This window comes from Rattus rattus, chromosome 1 (genome assembly GCF_011064425.1).
Source record: "Rattus rattus isolate New Zealand chromosome 1, Rrattus_CSIRO_v1, whole genome shotgun sequence".
In the NCBI taxonomy this organism is placed as follows: Eukaryota; Metazoa; Chordata; class Mammalia; order Rodentia; family Muridae; genus Rattus; species Rattus rattus.
The window spans coordinates 42526216-42546653 of NC_046154.1; the positions used below are offsets into that span (position 1 = coordinate 42526216).

The 20438-nt window shown below is 36.7% G+C and overlaps 1 protein-coding gene across 1 annotated transcript in view; it reads left to right on the forward strand.

Moving 5' to 3' along the window:
* The window catches only part of Faf1 (Fas associated factor 1), a 336330-nt gene that overhangs the window by 201561 nt on the left and 114331 nt on the right, over positions 1-20438 (forward strand). The window contains exons 12-15 of the mRNA XM_032890912.1: positions 4675-4770; positions 16734-16860; positions 17776-17839; positions 18741-18822. Coding sequence (XP_032746803.1) covers positions 4675-4770; positions 16734-16860; positions 17776-17839; positions 18741-18822 — 369 coding nt within the window. The remainder of the gene's footprint in view (positions 1-4674; positions 4771-16733; positions 16861-17775; positions 17840-18740; positions 18823-20438) is intronic.

Below are 20438 nucleotides of genomic sequence, written 5' to 3' on the forward strand. Positions count from 1 at the left end.
CCTGGTATCGGTCTAGAAAATTGCCCATTTCATCCAAATTTTTCAGTTTTGTTGAATATAGGCTTTTGTAGTAGGATGATTTTTTTAATTTCTTCAGATTCTGTTGCTATGTCTCTCTTTTCATTTCTGATTTTGTTACTTTGGACACACTCTCTGTGCTCTCTGGTTAGACTGGCTAAGCGTTTATCTATCTTGTTGATTTTTTTTTCAGAGAGCCAGCTCCTGGTTTTGTTGATTCTTTGTATAGTTCTTTCTTTTTTTTTTTTTTTTTTCTACTTTGTTGTTTTCAGCCCTATGTTTGATTATTTCCTGCCGTCTACTCCTCTTTGATATATTTGCTTGTTTTTGTTCTAGAGATTTTGGGTGTGCTGTCAAGCTGCTAGTGTATGCTGTCTCTACTTTTCTCTTTGGAGGCACTCAGAGCTATAAGTTTTCTTCTTAGAACTGATTTCATTGTGTCCCATAAGTTTGGGTATCTTGTCCCTTCATTTTCATCAAATTGTAACAAGTCTTTAATTTCTTTCTTTAATATTTCTTGACCAAGTTATCATTGAGTAGAGCAGTGTTCAACTTCCAGGTGCATGTTGGCTTACTGTTCTTTTTCTTCTTATTGACGACCAGCCTTAGTCCGTGGTGATTTGATAGGATGCATGGGATTATTTCAACCACCTTGAATTTTTGAGGCCTATTTTGTGACCAAATATATGGTCAGTTTTGTAGAAGGTACCATGAGGTGCTGAGAAGAAGGTACATTTTTTTTTTCTAGGATGAAATGTTCTATAGATATCTGTTAAATCCCTTTGGTTCATAACTTCTGTTAGTTTCTTCATGTCTGTCTTTAGTTCTGTTTCTATGGTCTGTCCATTGATGAGAGTAGGGTGTTGATGTCTTTCACTGTGCTCTGGGCACAGACTGAATCTGTATCCATATGGATCCTGTCCCAGACTCTTCCTTCGTTCCTGTGTCCTGAGGGCTCCAGACAGGTTCCACTGGGACAGGAATTTGAGCAGAAGTGGTGGTCTCTCTTGTGCTTTCAGGATTGTCAGCACTTCTGAGAGTCCTGTTCTCTCCCCTCCGGATCTTAGTACAGAGAGCTCTGCTCTCAGGTCTGTCATCACTCTTGGAGATCTTCTTTCAACTCTGGGTGTAGGCAGAAACAGGGATTCTCTCCCTGACTGCTCCTAGGTTCCTGTGTTCAGAGGCTCCAGGAGGGTTCCTCTTGGGCCAGCAATACGAGCAGAAGTCTTGGTCTTTCCTGTGCTCTCAACATGGTCTCAGCAGTGTTGGGGGTGGGGAGTGGACCTGTTTAGAAAGGTTCTTTGGAGCAACTCCCATCTGTATTGTCTGGACATTAGCAGTTCACTTTACAGGTTAGCATCGGCAGCTGGAACCGCTGGCAAACTTTTCACAGATATATTAGTAGTCCAGTGTGGTAGAGTATAGCAAACACAAATCAGCAGTGGAGGCACTACCTGGCCGCGACAGTCAGATCTCAGGCTATGCACAGGTCAGGCGGAGGGACAACAAGGGACACCAGGACAAGTTTTTGGCACTGCCTTTCACAGCAAGTTGAAGATCAGACTAACAAGAGTTACATAGCCAGCTCTATAAGCAATCCTAGCTCAGCCTCTGTCACTGTCCGTGTACATCAAGTCCTATTTATATCCCTCCAAATATCATGTATCCTCCATGTGTCTTTCCTCAGCCCATGTCTTGCCTGTGTCAACTTACATCACTCTGCCAATCAGCCTGAGTCCAAGGAAGTAGCAAAAAACTGCAGCACACTAGCACATATTTTTTGGTGCGTTTCTCTCTATGGAGTTCAGACAAATGCAGCTCAAAAACACAGTAGGTCAGGCCAATCCATGCATGTTCTTAGCAAAGAATCCTTCATCACATGTCCTTCCACATGCTTACTTTATTAGAACAGTGTTTCTCCTGTGTCTGCTTCAGCAAAACATTCCTTCTTGATTCTTCCTTAGCCATTCATCTGTGTCTACTTCAGGAAGATACTCCTTCATGTGTTTGTCCCAGTAAAACACCTTCCAATACAACTGACTTTCCAAAGAACCCTTAAGTTCCCACTTCAAATCAGCCCAAAGGACATTAGACACATACAAAAATAGTTATTTTTTTATTTCACATTTTATATTTTAGAAGTACTTAAAGACAAGTACAAAATATGAGAGTATGGAAGCACAGGGAAGAAGCTGTTTCCCATTATTTAGCTTACTGCTTTACCCCAACCTAAACAGTGGTATATAGAGTCGTGATTCTAGGATTTTAATGTTGTGGGTTATACTGTGGAATGAGAGTTCCCTATTTTTCTTATTTTTTTTTTTTAAAGCTTGATTAGACAGTAAGATACCGGCATGAAATTATGTTCCTACCAACTTTCACACCTCTGGAAGATTCTGTGCATGTTGCATTGTATGTTTGTCTTCTCAGTTGGTGTATATGTACCCATAAGACAGACACTCTATCTTATATTTAATCAGAAAATTACTCCCTCATTGTTTAAGCGGCATTTATTAAGCAGTATAGAATTTAGTTATATAATAACGGAATCTTTGAGTTAGGTCGATTTTGGTTTTATGTTTTGAGTTTTTTGATCTCTAGACTATTGTCTGCTGCCTATGAATTATTAATTTGTATATATTTGAATTTCTTCACTTTAAATCACACTAATTCATCCCCAAATTGAACAAAGAATGTTTTTAGCATACCAAGGATACCATATTTTATTTCTCATAATAAAGGAAACTGACTCATGTTATCAGTACAGAAGTTAAATGTACAGACCAGGCAACTTCACACTAATGACCCTTCTGGTTCTGCCTTCCAGGCCTTGGATTACACGTATACATTGTGTTTATATGGTGCTGGGTAGTCCTGCCTCCCAGGCCTTGGATTACAGGTATACACTGTGTTTATATGGTGCTGGGGACCCACCCCAGGCCTCTTTCATGTTAGGCAAATTACCAGCTATCTGAGCTGTATCCCTAAACCCTTTACGTTGGTCCTTGATTTGGGAACCTATTTAAGACTTTTCTGTGCTAAAGGAAAACCCAAGCTTTCCTCAGTCTCAGAGATACAATGGTATTTCTTTACTTTTAAGTTACACTAATTCACATCTCTCTATAGTCACCACAGAATAATTTTAGCGTGTCAATGCTACCATATTTGACTTCCAATAATAAAAGAAACATTGGTTTATGTCATCATTACAGTAAGTACATGTATACATTCCAATTTGCCTGAGGCACATATAACTTTTTAAGGCTGTTTAATTGTGTTGTTGTCTTGAGTGCTGGAGATCAATTGAGCTTGCAGTGTGTGTGCTCTTCCACTAAGCTCTACCTTTAGCCTTTGACAGCCTTTTGTTTGGTTTTTAAGAATTATATATTTTCATTTTATGTGCGTGAGTGTTTTTCCCGCAAGTAAGTGTATCCTGTGCATATATACCACACAAAGCCTGAGAAGGGCAATGGCTCTTCCAGAAGTAGAGTTACAAGGAATGACAGAATGTGCTGGTTGTTGAGAACCAAACCCAGGTCTTCTGGAAGAACAGTGTTCTTATCCACTGAGGCATCTCTGCAGCTTGCTTTAACAATGTTTTAATTGTCCTACATAGTTAAATGATATGAAATACGAATAATCTGTAGACAGAAGTTAATCAAAATAACACGAGAATAAAATACCAGTATAGAATAAATGATAATGTTGCATGTACTGCGATACTAAAATATGTTACTGACATCATGAAGTGTTCGTATATAAAATTGTTTTTCACATTACTTTTTTACTTTATATTTTTTTGAGAGGGAACACCGATCCTGAAACAGATAAAAAAAGTTTAGGTGCATTTTCTTAGAATCTGACTACTTCCTTAACATAATTGTTACTTATGAAATTTAAAATTCAGTCAGATTTTTATGTTTGCCTAATTTCAATTTAAACTTCAAAATTAATTTTATTTGCTGTCAGATATACTATAAACTTTATAGACATAAATGTTAGTTGTTTCTGTGGAACAGCACAGATTCTTTGGATAGTGTTTAGAATGTAAAACCAAGTAAGTTCTTTATATGCACTTTAGGTTTGTAAGCCTTTATAATTCTTAATATTGCATGTTAGTACTGATTTATAAATAACATTGTAACTGTATGATAAAATAAAAACATTATGGGCTTTGGCACCTGTGCTTCCATATGTTCTTGCTAAGAAACAGGGGTCTATGAATGAGTCCATTAATAGACCTACAATGACAGCAAGTTGTATAATTCGGCCTTGGTGTATAATTTCCCTCATCTGTTTTCTACTGAAAATGAGTCTTGATTACAATGTCTTTTTGTCTTTTTTTTTTTTTTTTTGAGACAGTGTCTCATTGTCTATGAAGTTCCAGCAGTCTTGGAACTCAGTGTGTAGTCCAGGCTGATCTTGAACTCACAGAGATACACCTCCCTCTGCCTCTCAAGTGCTGAGATTAAAGGCATGTGCCAGCACACCTGGCTTACCAGAATATTTTACTTGGTGAAAAGTTTTAGAATGTCAAAGCCTTCTTTGTAATGTCTACCCAGGCTAATAGCTTTGTAACATGCCTTAAAAATTATAGAAAGAAATAGAAATCCAGAATCCTTTTTTGTTTAGAATGATGCACTTTACCTTTTGCAGATGTGTCTTGCTGAATCAGGGCTCTCTTATCCCTGCCATCGACTCACTGTGGGACGAAGAACTTCACCTGTACAGACCCGTGAGCAATCAGAAGAGGTAAGCCTATTTTCCAGGTTTTCATTGAACTGAAAGCACATATCCTCTACTTATCTGCCCACTTCCTGTTCTTTTCCTTTGACCACAAAAATGAATTGGTAAAGTTAATGTAGCGTGAATGATGTCACTGTCAAATTTTGAAGGCAGAAACTTTCCATGCAAGATTATTACTAATATGTTTCTTCTTCTGTTAGCTTCACATTTCAACATACAGATTAAGAGAGGTTGTTTTTTAGATGATTTTACATAGAATCGTCAATTTAACAAAGGTATTTTTTTTAACCTTCATATTTGAGTGCCTCTATTGGAATTGAACCTAAAGGTTCTATAACTTATAAGTAAACAATTTTATACTTATAAGAAGGTACTCAAACTCAAAGCTGACAAATCACTTATTCATTGAGTGCAGTACACACAGACACTATAGAGTAATACCAAAGAACAGAAAAGATGGGGTATATTTGTTTTACTTTGAAGCTCTGTATCTATGGACCGTAAGATATTAAAAGGCATTGTCTTAATTCTGTTCCATAGTTATAGATAATATTTCCTTGCCTAACTTTGATGTTGGTCTTAATAGGATGGAAAAGAAAGCAGTGAGTATCAGGATTTATTTTTTCAGTAACCTCCTATTATATACTGTCAAGTCATAGTAATTTTGAAAGCATACAATGCGGCCAGGGGCCATATCTGGCAGGATAAGGTACTAAGGAGGGACCTAGCATCTGACATAGGGCAAAGGCTGATGACCTCTTGTCTTATAACTCTTTATTACTGTTCTCAGGTTCAGAATCTGTTGGCTTCTGGCAATTTCACTCTCACTGTTCTGTTCTGGGATCAAAAGCTGATGACTTTTGGGAATTTCACAGAGAAAGAAAAACAAAGTGCGCACGCGCGCGCGCACACACACACACACACACACACACACACACACACACACACACACACACACACACACACACACATTTAGTTGATAGACCTGAGCCCAAAATGCCACAGATATAAATTTGGTGGTTGGGGTAGAGCTCCAAATGCCACACTTTATTTCTTCTCTGTGGCCTTCTTATAACTTCTCAGACAAAAGTTCTTTATAAAAGAACTTCATTACCTCAGAGATAAAATTTTACACAAAAGAGGAATTACAGAAGGATGTCAATAGTAAGTTTAAAGCAATGTTTCATTCTATAAGGTCATTATAAGTTCAGAGCAATAGTTGCACATGGCCTTGCTTTATCATAGTGCACACCTGTGGCTTTATCCTTGTGGCCTTTACCTAGAATGAGAGTTTTTCCTTGATCATGAATTTGTCCCAATCCTATGTCTCTTTTTAATGTAATTTATGAAAGCATATTATTTTTCTTATAATTCAACCTTAACTCATTAATTTATCTAAACAGCATTAATTTATAGAAGTTCATTTTCATGTTGATCTGCAGAAAAATTGCCCTTATTCAGACATAAAATCCTTGAGGAGGTACTGAATTAGAAAGCTTTAAATTTTTTTTCCTATATTTTTATTTTACGTGCATGAATGTTTTGTCTGTATGTGTATGCACATGTCCATGCAGTTCCTGTGGATGCAGAAGAAGGTGTCTGATCCCCTGGAATAGGAATTACAGGAGGTTGTAAGGTGCAGTATGAGTGCTAAGAATCAAACCAAGTTCCTCTGGAAGAACAACTAGAATGAGCCATTTCCCCAGCTTCTGGGAGGCACTGAATTTGAACTAAATTTTAAATCAAATTGAAATAACAGACCAAAAGAAAATCTACAGTGAATCTTTTAGGGCAGTGTGGTTCTCAACCTACTGTGGGTCATGACCTTGGGGAGGGAGGGCATGTTGAATGATCCTTTCACATGGTTTGCACATCAGATATCCTGCATGTCGTTTCTTTATATAATCATAACAGTAGCAAAATTATAGTTATGAAGCAGCAGTGAAATAGTTTTATGGTTGGAGGTCACCAAAATGTGAGGAACTGCATTAAAGCGTCTCAGCATTAGAAAGGTTGAGAACCACTGCGTTAGGAGAAAAAGTAAAAATTTTTATGTGTAAGGAAAGAAAGATTAAAAAAAAAACAAACCCAACTATGTAGACTGCATTCTAATCACGAAGATCTACAATGGGAATGAATCTTCTTTTCATAAAACCATGAAAGGAATAAGAGAAATATATTCAGTTTGGCTACTGTGCTTTGGACATAAAAGTTATGGCTGCAAAAATAATACATGATAAAATTTTTAGTTATGTTGGAAGTGACAAAAGTTTATGTATTGCTATTTGGAGGGAAAATGTAGATATATGTTTGGTACCATTTGAGATTTTAAGCATCCATTAGTGATCCTGGAACTATTTAGTGACACTGGATTAGGGTGGGCCTGAACACACACATACACATACACATACACATACACATACACATACACATACACATACACATACACATACACATACACATACACATACACATACACAGAGAGAGAGAGAGAGAGAGAGAGATTATCTAGCCTACAAAGCATTAGTCAATGTAAAAAATTCAGATTCTCTCAAGACTAAAAAATGAAAGAGAATTCTGCATGCCGACTGCCAGTTGAGCCAGCACTATTTGTTGAGAATGCTATCTTTTTTTCCACTGGATGTTTTGGCTTCTCTGTCAAAGATCAAGTGTTCATAGGTATGGGTTTATTTCTGAGTCTTCAGTTCTATTCCATTGATTTACCTATCTGTCTCTGTTCCAATACCATGTGGTTTTTATCACTATAGTTCCATAGTACAGTTTGGGGTCAGGGATAGCGATTCCCACACAGGTTCTTTTATTGTTGAGAATGGTTTTTGCTATTCTGGGTTTTTTTGTTATTCCAGATAAATTTGAGAATGCTCTTTTTTATGGGGATTACATTGAATCTGTAGGTTGCTTTTGGTAAGGTGGCCATTTTACTATGTTAATCCTGCCAATCTATGAGCATGAGAGATTTTTCTATCTTCTGAGATCTTTGATTTCTTTCTTCAGAAATTTGAAGTTCTTGTCATACAGATCTTTTGATTCTTTCTTATCGCCTTGTACAAAGCTCAAGTCCTAGTGGATCAAGGACCTCCACATAAAACCAGATACACTGAATCCATTAGAAGAGAAAGTGCGAAAGAACCTCAAACACATTGGGGCAGGGTAAATTTTTTTTAACAGAGCACCAATGGCTCATGCTCTAAGATCAACAATTGACAAAAGGGACATCATAAAATTGAAAAGCTTCTGCAAGGCAAAGGACATTGTCAGTATGACAAAGTAGCAACCCATTGGGAAAAGATTTTACCTACCAACCAAAATGTATAAAGACGTTAAGATTCCAGAAAAGCAAACAACCCTATTTTTAAAAAATGGGGTACAGAGCTAACAAAGACTTCTCAATTGAGAAATCTCGAATGGCTGAGAAGCACTGAAAGAAATATTCAACATCCTTAGTTATCAGGAAAATGCAAATCAATGGGACACTGAGATTCCACCTCATACCAATCAGAAAGGCTAAAAACGCAGGCGACAACAGATGTTGACGAGGATGTAGAGAAAGAGGAACACTCTTCCATTTCTGGTGGAACTGCAAGCTGGTAAAACCACTTTGGAAATCAATCTGGTGGTTCCTCAGAAAATTGGAAATAGTTGTACCTGGACCCAGCTATTTCACTACATAGTGAGTTTATAGTCAGCCTAGGTCTCATGAGACTCCTTTTCAACACTCTTCACATACACACATTCAAACTAGATACTCTCTTCCTTACATTGTAACAGACACATATACTGCCCGGATATGATTAGATAGAAATGAACTCATGTGTTTACCGAAAGCTTCAGAGTGGGTATTTGTAGTTTTAAAACTTGATAAGGAGAATGTAAGAGTCATGAGGTAAATGTTTACGGCATTGCACCAGAGGTAAATATGTCATTGAGACAGTTGTGTCCTTATCATCTTGCTTACAGTGCTCATGTAAGTCATTATATATGAAATTGTACTAAGCCATGCTCTGTCTAACAACACATCTCTTTATACACATGAATCCCCATCAGTGTCCAATGCTAATGTAACATTTGATATACTGGACACTGGTTAAATGGTTCTTAGAAAATATCCCTGTTGATTCTTTCAAACTGAGTCTGATACTTAGGAACTCAAGTTTCATGTGTTTGGCAAACTCAGACCATTTATTTCTTTCCTATTTGGACAACTTTTATTTCTTTCATAGGTTAAGATTTTTATGAACTCTCTCTTTTAGCCATTTTAAAAAGATTTATTTTCATATCAGCATTAAAATTGCTCTCTGCATTGGTTAGTTGAGAGGCTTATTAACTATCAGAGCTTAAATTCTATCCATTATTTTGGACCTAATACTTCTAACTTCTGTTATACTGATCTAGCAGTCATGGGCCTCTCTTGGATTTCTTTCATTTCCAGCTCTATTAGTCTTTTCTCAATTCATCTTAAAACTAAACAAAACTGACAAGAACTCCTGTGGGTAGCTCAGTTTGCTACGAACCTTGACAACCTGAGTTTTACCCCTGGGTTCCACACAGTGGGAGTTGAGAACCAACTCCTAGGAGTTGTCTTCTGACCTCTGTATGTACACTGTGGCACGCATGGCTTGGCATGCATGCATACACATACACTCACTCACCCCCCCCCAACACCAACTTAAATAGATCCTACAAACATATCTCCCCTCACGCATGGGATTATTTCTATCTTTCTGTACCTGTTGAGGCCCCTTTTTTGACCAATTATATGGTCAATTTTGGAGAAAGTACCATGAGGAGCTGAGAAGAAGGTATATCCTTTTGCTTTAGGTTAGAATGTTCTATAAATATCTGTTAAGTCCAGTTGGCTCATGACTTCTCTTAGTCTGTCTACGTCTCTGTTTAATTTCTGTTTCCATGATCTGTCCATTGATGAGAGTGGGGTGTTGAAATCTCCTACTATTATTGTGTGAGGTGTAATGTGTGTTTTGAGCTTTAGTAAGGTTTCTTTTACGTATGTAGGTGCCCTTGTATTTGGGGCATAGATATTTAGGATTGAGAGTTCATCTTGGTGGATTTTTCCTTTGATGAATATGAAGTGTCCTTCCTTATCTTTTTTGATGAATTTTAGTTGAAAATTGATTTTATTTGATATTAGAATGGCTACTCCAGCTTGCTTCTTCTGACCATTTGCTTGGAAAGTTGTTTTCCAGCCTTTCACTCTGAGGTAGTGTCTCTCTTTGTCTCTGAGGTGTGTTTCCTGTAGGCAGCAGAATGCAGGGTCCTTGTTTCGTATCCTGTTTGTTAATCTATGTCTTTTTATTGGGGAGTTGAGGCCATTGATGTTGAGAGATATTAAGGAATAGTGATTATTGCTTCCTGTTATATTCATATTTGGATGTGAGGTTATGTTTGTGTGCTTTTCTTCTCTTTGTTTTGTTGCCAAGACGATTAGTTTCTTGCTTCTTCTAGGGTATAGCTTACCTCCTTATGTTGAGCTTTACCATTTATTATCCTTTGTAGTGCTGGATTTGTAGAAAGATATTGTGTAAATTTGGTTTTGTCATGGAATATCTTGGTTTCTCCATCTATGTTAATTGAGAGTTTTGCAGGATACAGTAACCTGGGCAGGCATTTGTGTTCTCTTAGGGTCTGTATGACATCAGTCCAGGATCTTCTGGCCTTCATAGTTTCTGGCGAAAAGTCTGGTGTGATTCTGATAGGTCTGCCTTTATATGTTACTTGACCTTTTTCCCTTACTGCTTTTAATATTCTTTCTTTATTTTGTGCGTTTGGTGTTTTGACTATTATGTGACAGGAGGAGTTTCTTTTCTGGTCCAATCTATTTGGAGTTCTGTAGGCTTTTTGTATGTTTATGGGCATCTCTTTCTCGAGGTTAGGGAAGTTTTCTTCTGTGGTTTTGTTGAAGATATGTACTGGTCCTTTGAGCTGGGAGTCTTCACTCTCTTCTATACCTATTATCCTTAGGTTTGATCTTCTCATTGAGTCCTGGATTTCCTGTATGTTTTGGACCAGTAGCTTTTTCCGCTTTACATTATCTTTTGACAGTTGAGTCAATGATTTCTATGGAATCTTCTGCTCCTGAGATTCTCTCTTCCATCTCTTGTATTCTGTTGGTGAAGCTTGTATCTACAGCCCTTGTCTCTTCTTTGGTTTTCTATATCCAGGGTTGTTTCCATGTGTTCTTTCTTGATTGCTTCTATTTCCATTTTTAATTCCTTCAACTGTTTGATTGTGTTTTCCTGGAATTCTTTCAGGGATTTTTGTGACTCCTCTCTATGGGCTTCTACTTGTTTATTTATGATTTCCTGGAATTCTTTCAGGGATTTTTGCGATTCCTCTCTGTAGGCTTCTACTTGTTCTCTAAGGGAGTTCTTCACGTCTTTCTTGAAGTCCTCCAGCATCATGGTCAAATATGATTTTGAAACTAGATCTTGCTTTTCTGGTGTGTTTGGATATTCCGTGTTTGCTTTAGTGGGAGAATTGGGCTCCGATGATGCCATGTAGTCTTGGTTTCTGTTGCTTGGGTTCCTGCACTTGCCTCTCGCCATCAGATTATCTCTAGTGTTACTTTGTTCTGCTATTTCTGACAGTGGCTAGACTATCCTATAAGCCTGTGTGTCAGGAGTGCTATAGACCTGTTTTCCTGTTTTCTTTCAGCCAGTTATGGGGACAGAGTGTTCTGCTTTCGGGCGTGTAGTTTTTCCTATCCACAGGTCTTCAGCTGTTCCTCTTCTGGGCCTGTGTCTGGTGTTCACCAGGCAGGTCACTTGCAGAAAAGTTGGTCTTACCTGTGGTCCTGAGACTCAAGTTTGCTCGTGGGGTGCTGCCTACGAGCTCTCCGCGGGGGCAGCAACCAGGAAGATCTGCGCCGCCGTTTCCGGGAGCTTCAGTGCACCAGGGTTCCAGATGGCGTTTGGTGTTTTCCTCTGGCGTCAGAGATGTGTGCAGAGTGCAGTCTCTTCTGGTTTCCCAGGCGTGTCTGCCTCTCTGTAGGTTTAGCTCTCCCTCCCACGGAATTTGGGTGCAGAGAACTGTTTATCCAGTCTATCCCTTCAGGTTCTGGCTGTGTCTCAGGCTAGGGGTCCTGCCGCTCCTGGGCCCTCCCCCACGGGAACCCAGAGGCCGTATACAGTTTCCTCTTGGGCCAGAGATGTGGGCAGGGGTGGGCAGTGTTGGTGGTCTCTTCCGCTCTGCAGCCTCAGGAATCATATTGATAATTTTTGCAAGGTATGTTATGTCATATCCTTGATTTTTCCCAGAACTTTAGGGTTTTGTATTAGTCACATTTTACAATTACAGTGTGAAGACAGACTCATATGCAATAACGTATGGTATGTAGCTCTAATTCGTGATTATAAATTAAGGTTTCTTTGGTTAGGTATGGTTTTTCCCCCACCAGAGTTACATATTTGAGGTAAATGTGACTTTCAAAAACCTTGAAAAATAATTGTACACAGGCAATTATAGGTCACAACCCCACCAAAATCTCTTCTTGCAAGAGATGGAAAAAACCACAATAAATCAAAAGAATCACCAAGAACAAGTGGCTTTTTGGAGCCCAGCCTCAGCTGATCCATTTCCAGACAGACTCTTGTACCCCTGGGACCGTAGTGGAAGACAAGTGAAGATGAGCGTCAAACAAACAGGGAATTTTCTGCGAAATTTTAGTCTCATTGAAATGTCAGAGAATTTATAGCAATGAAGTTTCATCAACATGGCTAACTAAAAAAGACCTGAAGAAGGACAATACTAATTGACATGCTGACATGGAAAAGGGGAATCTCATGGAGCTTCAACCCTAGAGAAAGAATTACAAGCAACTAAGAAATTCTATAGAAAATAGAAATTCTATAGTCTTTACAGGAAAGCCTCCCAAATTGTCTATTCAATACCAAGTGGTAAACCCTGAAATCATATTCCTAAGGAACTCATCAGGTTTTATTTGTGTATTTAAGAATATATATCTATATGTGTAGCAGTAAGAGTTCATGAATGAGAGAGAGTGTGTGTGTGTACATGTGCAAAACCAGAGAGAGGGTAGATGGGAAAGACCGGAGGAAAGAAAAGGAGGGAGGAAATGATGTAATTATTTTTAATTTCAAATAAATTTTTCTTGATAAGTTTTTTTAATACAATATATTCTTATCAGCTTCACCTCTTCCAATTCTAGATCCTCCCCGCCTACTCAACTTCACACTCTCTTTAAAAACTAAACAACAAAAACAGAAAACCAAGGAACAGAAATTCACCCCATAAAAGCCACTCTCTCTCTCTCTCTCTCTCTCTATATATATATATATATAAAAGAACAGTAAGACAAAAGATGCGTAAGCAAAGTAATCTTGAGACAAAAGGTCTACAAAATTTGTGTTAACCGCTGTCTATGAGGCCTACCCTAATGTGTGGTCAATATATCCAATGACTGAGAAAACTTAAGTTTTTCTTTCCAAATGGGTTCCAACTGCAGATAGCTTCTTGGTTTGCGTTGGAGAGCCTGTGACCCCTCACAGTACTGGGGCTCTGGGTTGAACATGTTCAGACACTGTGTATGCATGCTTCTTTTGTCTCCGTGCATATATGTATAAGTTCTCTTGAATCTGGAGGACACTGTTTCCTCTGTCACCTCTCGCTCTTACAATCTGTCCATATCCTCCTTGGAGTAGACTTCTCAGCTCTAGGGGGGAGGTTTTGATGAAGAGATCCCATTCTGGATTGTGTGTTCCAAGGTCTTTTACTCTTTGCACATTGTCCATTTATCATTTCTGTTTTAATTCCCGTCTATTACAAGATGAAGTTTCTTTGATTATTGCTGAGTGGAGCACTGATCTTTAGGTATAACAGTGTTTTAGGAGTCATTTTATTGCTGTTTCTTTAGCAGAACAGTAGTATCTTATTTTCCCCTAGGTCCAGGACCTATTTTGGTCTCAGGCTTTTGGCCACCTGAACAATGTCAGGCATGGGTTCCATCTCATGAAGTGCATCCTAAATTCAATCTCAGCTACACCTAAAACCCATTATTCAGTTTGCTTTTCTTAATTCTGTAGTTTTAAATATCAAGTTCTTTGCTAGATTTTTTTCCATATAGTGGGCAACTCTTCTCAGCACCAGTGTTTCCAAATGTGCTCTGCAGCAGTGAATTCTGTCTGAGTCTGCGTTATGTACACACTGTGTGGAGCTTTGATGTCTAAGTCACATAATAGGTGATCCATACGTAGCTGCCAAGTGAAACATTTGCTACACTTCTTTTTGTTTTAATACTAAGTATTTGTTCTGAATTTTTATTTTAAACAACTTGGCTATGGTCTCCTCCTGGAAGTTTTTCCTGACCCACTTGCTAGGTTTAAAGTGTATGTGTCCTCACCGTCATTGCTCAGCATTCTAATTGTCTTCATAAATCATGGGGCATCGCCTGTTTTCTTTTGAACAGGGAATGTAATGGAGATTTTCAAAGTGAACTAGTTAATAAAACAGACAAAACAGAATCTCAAATTTTCTCTGCCATTTTAAAAATCTTAATTAATAGATTCTCAAGATTCAAAGAACTTTATTGCAGCTCTAATAGATACCAAAAGATTATCTATTCTCATCAGCAGACATTAATTGGGGGAATGATTCTCTCTCTCTCTCTCTCTCTCTCTCTCTCTCTCTCTCTCTCTCTCTCTCAGAAAAAGGCTTTTACTAACCTGTTAGATAGCTAATAAGAAAATGTGAAGAGATTGGTAGTTCCTTATACATAATTAAGCAGCTCATTCTTGCAGATACCTCAATAATTCATATTTGAAATATACTTTTTTTCAATAAAATTGGCTGTTTAGATATCTTCTTCAAAGAGGTTTGTATGATTTTATCTTCTGAGATTCTAAGGGAATTCCATGCTTTGTGTAAAAACAATATACTGTGTCATAGAGAAAATTAAAATAATGTTTATAAAGTGATGCTCTATTGTTCCAGGAAGTGGTTTGCATAAGACAATAAGAAAAAGGAAGTTAAAAAAGAAAGAAAGAAAGAAAGAACAAGCCAGACTAAGTGGATGCCTAGCTAGTAGACGCAGTGAGGAAGTTTCAGTCTAATCTTAGTATGTTTCTCCTTACCTATGAATTAGACACTGGGAAGGGAAATGTAGTGTACCTTACAGATTTTGTGCTCCTTCTTCTTTAAGTCTCAAAGTTTAGACACCTTCATATTACAGATATTTGACTGGATGAAACTCACAGGAAATTCAAAACCATCTTATACAGTGTTTTTCAGCCTTCCTAGTGCTGCAACCCTTTATTACAGTTTTCTCATGTTGTACTGACCCCAATCATAAAATTTTTTCATTGCTACTTCATAACCGTAAGTTTGCTACTGTTATCAATTGTAAATATCTGATATTCAGAAGGTAACCCCTGTGAAAAAGACATTGAACCAACAGGTTGAGAAATACTGATTTTATAGTAGATTTTCATTTTTTGTGTGTTGTTTTGAAGAGGATCTCTACCAATTTGCTTTAAAATGGACAGGAATGTTAAAGGATAGAGGCTCCTGCAACCATGCCTGAGGACTTGAGTTCCATCCCTGGCACCCATGTGGTGGAGGGAGAGAGCTGACTTTCAAAGTTTGTTCTTTCTGACTTCCACATGTTCACCATGCTACATGCATGTGCATATATACAGATAGGCAGGCAGACAGACAGATGGATGAGATTTCTTTTTAAAAAGAGTTTTAAATTTTTAAAAATGAGATACATTAAGCCTGGGAGAAGATCTCGACTTTGTTAACCAAAACACTAAGGTTAAGATTAAGATGCATACAGTCCTAGTCATCACTTATTATATTTTACATAAAAGTAAGGCTTTTATAATAAGTAGTAGAATCTTAAAACATTTCAGCAGTTCTTTTAAATATTTTGGCAGTGTGTTAAGTAGATACAATAAAGAAAGGCAGGGTGGCAACATTTTTCAGTGAATAAAGACACTTGCTGTCACATCTGCTGATCTGACTTTGATGCCTGTAACCCACACACTGGAAGGAGTCTGACTTTTAAAAGTTGTCTGCTAACCTACACAGACGCACACGCACACATATCTACCTCTATATATAGTATTAACTTTAAGTTAAATCCTTATGTCAAATAATTTCTAGTATATTATAACTTAAGTGCATAGCACCATATTTTAGAAGGTAAAACATTATTTCCTGAATGGTTTTGGTGGGACATTTGTTGAACTTAGGATTGCTGTTTAGCCTATTGCTTTGCTTGGACCCTCATCTTAGACAAAGCTTGAACATTTATTGGTGCTCATTACCCAGCTCAAATGTTTAAATCTTAGCATTTTAGAATAGTATCTTAATCTAGAGAACGGCACACAGGTTTTTATTTTGAAGCTGATATTTTTAATATGTTAACCATTCAACATGTTGCTGATACAGAATAAGTAGGGTATGTTCATCAGTGCCTATCACATAGTAAATTCTCAATAATAGCTTACTGAATTAATAGTCTTCAATTTAGATTGAAATATTGTTTTCTGTATCTCCTAATGACACTCTAAGGGTAGGATACTGATGTCCGTCCTCCTGAGGTTTACTGAAGTCAGGAAATGACAAGTCTGAATGCTGCCTTGTTTCTGCGTGCCAGATTCACATGGTAGTGTGAGCCTTTCGAGTGATTCATAGCTTGCATTTGTCTCTGAGATTCTAGTTGTGCCCATTGGGCAGTTATTTGTGTACTATACAATAGTATACCACAGAAATCTCTGTCTTTTTTTAGCTTGTAACTGCCCTTTATTTTGTTTTGAAATGTTAAGCTTTCAAGTGAAAAGTTTTAAATTTAGAAAAAAATTAAGCTTTAAGGTTTCATACTTGATGAAGTTTTTATCTTATTGCAATTATATATCTTTAGAATTTGATATGTTAAAATCAATCTGAATCTAATTAGGACTTTCCTTAAATAGCAAAGCACGGATGTTCATATGGTTAGTGATAGTGATGGAGATGACTTTGAAGATGCTTCAGAATTTGGAGTGGATGACGGAGAAGTATTTGGCATGGCATCATCTACCATGAGAAAATCTCCAATGAGTGAGTATTCGTAGCTCTTTGGGACAAGCATTACAATTCTCCCTTCTAGTATTAAATTTATGAAGAATAGTGGACTTTAAAGCTCCTTTCTGTAAGTTTAGAGGTGGACTTGCTTCACTAAAATCAGAGTCTTTTGAATTCTGATTTTTTACTAGGCCGCCAGATTTTCAAAGTGCTAGTAAAAATGACAAAAGTGTGTAGTAGACATTTCAGTGTCTAATTAGTTTCACCTCTATTTTTTTCTTAGAAGTTGATTGACAAACAGCGTACTTTCTGTTGGTAGTACTTACTCCCCATGTGTCAGAGATGTCAGTGTGAAGATGAATAGTTATATTACCCTTTCAGTCATTGTTGCTAACCTTTTAGAAGGAAAAACAAAGTCGAAGATATGTGCCATCTTTCTCATCTTCACTTATGAGATGCATGATCGAGAACAGGACAGGATGCTACATGCAAAGTGATTTCTAATGTAAATCCTTTTGTGGCCTATTCACTTGGTAAAATTGGGGCTACTTTTGATAGAAATTGATATAATATTTACATAAATTTGGCAATTTTCCCATTAGTGAATTCTTTAAAATACTTTCAAATATTATGTAATTTAATCACAAGATACCTATTTTAAGAAAATTGAAATCCCAGTTGATACTGACACATTATTTAGATGCTTACTAGGATTGTAACTGTTCATTGGAATTTTCTTAAATATTCTTTTTTATTCTGCTTTATAAAAATCTACTAATGTATGTTAAAAATGTCCCATCAGATATATCACAGAAGCTAAACTTAATTTTATTTCCTCTTTATTGATTAAATATATTTCTTATATGTGGGATTAGATGTTATGTGGTTTGTTTTTTGTGTCTATTTGTTTTGTTTTTTTTGTTTTTGTTTTTTCTTTTGTTTGTTTTTTAGTGCCAGAAAACGCAGAAAATGAAGGAGATGCCTTATTACAATTTACAGCAGAGTTTTCTTCAAGGTAGGGTTAGGATATTAACTATAAAATTGATGTTCTCTTATGCTACTGTGATTTTTTTTGGTGTAATTTTAATTAGAAATTGTTTAACATTTCTCCATAGATTATACATAGGATTTCTTTATCAATTCATACAGTTCTAATAGAGAAAGACATACTATTCAGTGTGATATAAGTACTAAACTATTTGTGGCAATGCAGAAATATATTCAGTTTATCCCTGAATCTTTATAAAAGTTTAACAAATGGATCACTTCTGTAGTGTCTTATGTTCCTCAAAGGACAAGAATATATCATAATAATTTTTACTATATCCTAGAAAAAATAAAAATCATTTACTTAATAGTAAATTAAAAGATAATTAAAATTTAAATGTAAGTGAATTTTTCTTCTAACTTTTGTTTTTGGATTCTTTAGCATTTCTTTTTAAGACGTTTCATAAGTTCTTTATGTATTTTGGAGTCTACTGAAGTGTTTAAAGATACTGTCTAATTTTCACTTTGATATAAATAATATGCCTCTTAGTATTAATACTATGATATAGTATGAGTTTTCTTCTGTAATAGTATTCTCAAATAAATGAATTAAAATGAGGAAAAAGAATGTAACTCCAAAATCTTATGAAATTAATTAGCTAAGAAGTGCTTCTTGTGCCAAACGTTCATAGCACTTTTATATATTTTTTCTTATTTTTAAAAATTCCACTGTTCTAATATATTTGTACAGATCAAAAAAAAATTAAAATTCACAAATGTCATTCAGACATTAAAAGAAGTGAATTGGGTTTTCGTCTGTACTTGATATTAGCCACAACAGTTACTTATCAGTCATGTGATTCAATTTGTATGATGAATTTCATATGAATTTCAAACATTTTTACTAATATACATAATTTTTCCTATAGATATGGTGACTGCCATCCTGTATTTTTTATTGGCTCATTAGAAGCTGCTTTCCAAGAGGCCTTCTATGTGAAAGCCCGAGACGTGAGTACAATTTTGTATTCTGATAAGAATTGTACTGTAATTTTTAACCTCTGGTTTGAGATAGTGTTTAATATTTTTTACAATTTTTTGAGATTGAAGTCTTGATTTTGTTTCCTTTCTTCTACCAACCTTATCTTCATCAAAATGCCCATTTCTATTGGGGCATTGTTGTCTTTTGCATTTGCAGAAAGACTTATAACCTGGGGCATATTGGAGTTGGTGGACATGCTTACAATGAAGCAGACTATATGTTCATGTCATTGTGAGTTTCGTGAATGAAAACTTGCTGATAGCAGTTTGTTCTTAGTCCTTTTCCAAAGTGCTTTTTCCTTTTAAGTAACCCTCATTTATTTGTGAAAACTACATCCTAACCCCCCTCCCAGTGCATGTCTAAAATCTTATAGTTCCAGATATATAGTCAGCATCCCTAACCTAACAATCATAATCTATACTGCTCCAAAGATCAAAAATTGTTTCAGACACAAATGAATCTCAAAACTTTTGAATTTACAGTGTTTGAATGAGGGACAATCAAACAATGAAGACTAGCAAACGTTACAAAGTCTAAAAGAACTAAACCTATTCTGTCATACTTCTTTCTCAAACACTTAAGGTCTCTGATGTTGCTGGTTGGTTTTGCTTTGTGTTTTTTGGGGGGCATAAGGTTTTGCCATGAGGTTTTTCTTTGTGATTTGATGGTTTGGGTTTTGTTTGTTTTGGCTATCCTGTGAATTGGGCCTACCTCCTGTAAGTTAGGCAAGACTTCTACAACTGGACTGTAGCCCCAGCAACACTTCTGACCCCCTTAACTTTTCACTTCCAGAAAGGGTCTCACTGAGTTATCAAACTGCCTCTTCTCACTCTTGTGGCTCAGGCTGACTTTAAATCATCTTCTCCTACCCCATTTAATTCTGATTTTTAAATTAAGTTAAAGAGACTAAGAGTAAGAGCAACTCATTAAGAATTTGAGAGATGATTTTACAGTAAAGAATTATACTGACTGCTCTTAATAGAGGAGTTTGGTTCCCAGAACCCACATTAGATGCTTTTTGTGCAGCTAATGATAAAATAAAACAATTACAGTAATATTCTACAATAAAAGTTAGGTAAATGCATGTTTTTCTCTCTTAAAATTCTGTTATGTGTTTGCCTTTTCACTTAAAGGACACATTTTACAGCACATTTGAACAACCTGCATCATTAGTCTTGTTCCTTAGGGATTATCATGAAGTAAAACAAGGCTTACTTAAAGGTAAGCACTTCACTGCAATGCCAGTCTAGCTTCTAAACAGGCTAACTGCTAACTTTCCAATGGGTAGGCACTATGTATACTGTGATACCTGGACAAAGAGGTACTCCAGAAAGCCTCTCTCTGCCTTACTGTCACAGGGATTACAGGCTACCTAAGCGTTCCAGCCTTTCACATGCGTGCCAGAGATCAAACTCATGTATGTTTGCACAGCCATCTCCCCAGGCTTCAGATCAGTACATTTTTTGATAAGTTTTCATTTTAATCACTCTTAGATTGAAAGCGGAAAATATTAACGAACAGAAAATAATTAAAACTGCATTATTCAGAACTATAGATGTAACTTTGTTAGAGTATGTGCTTTGCA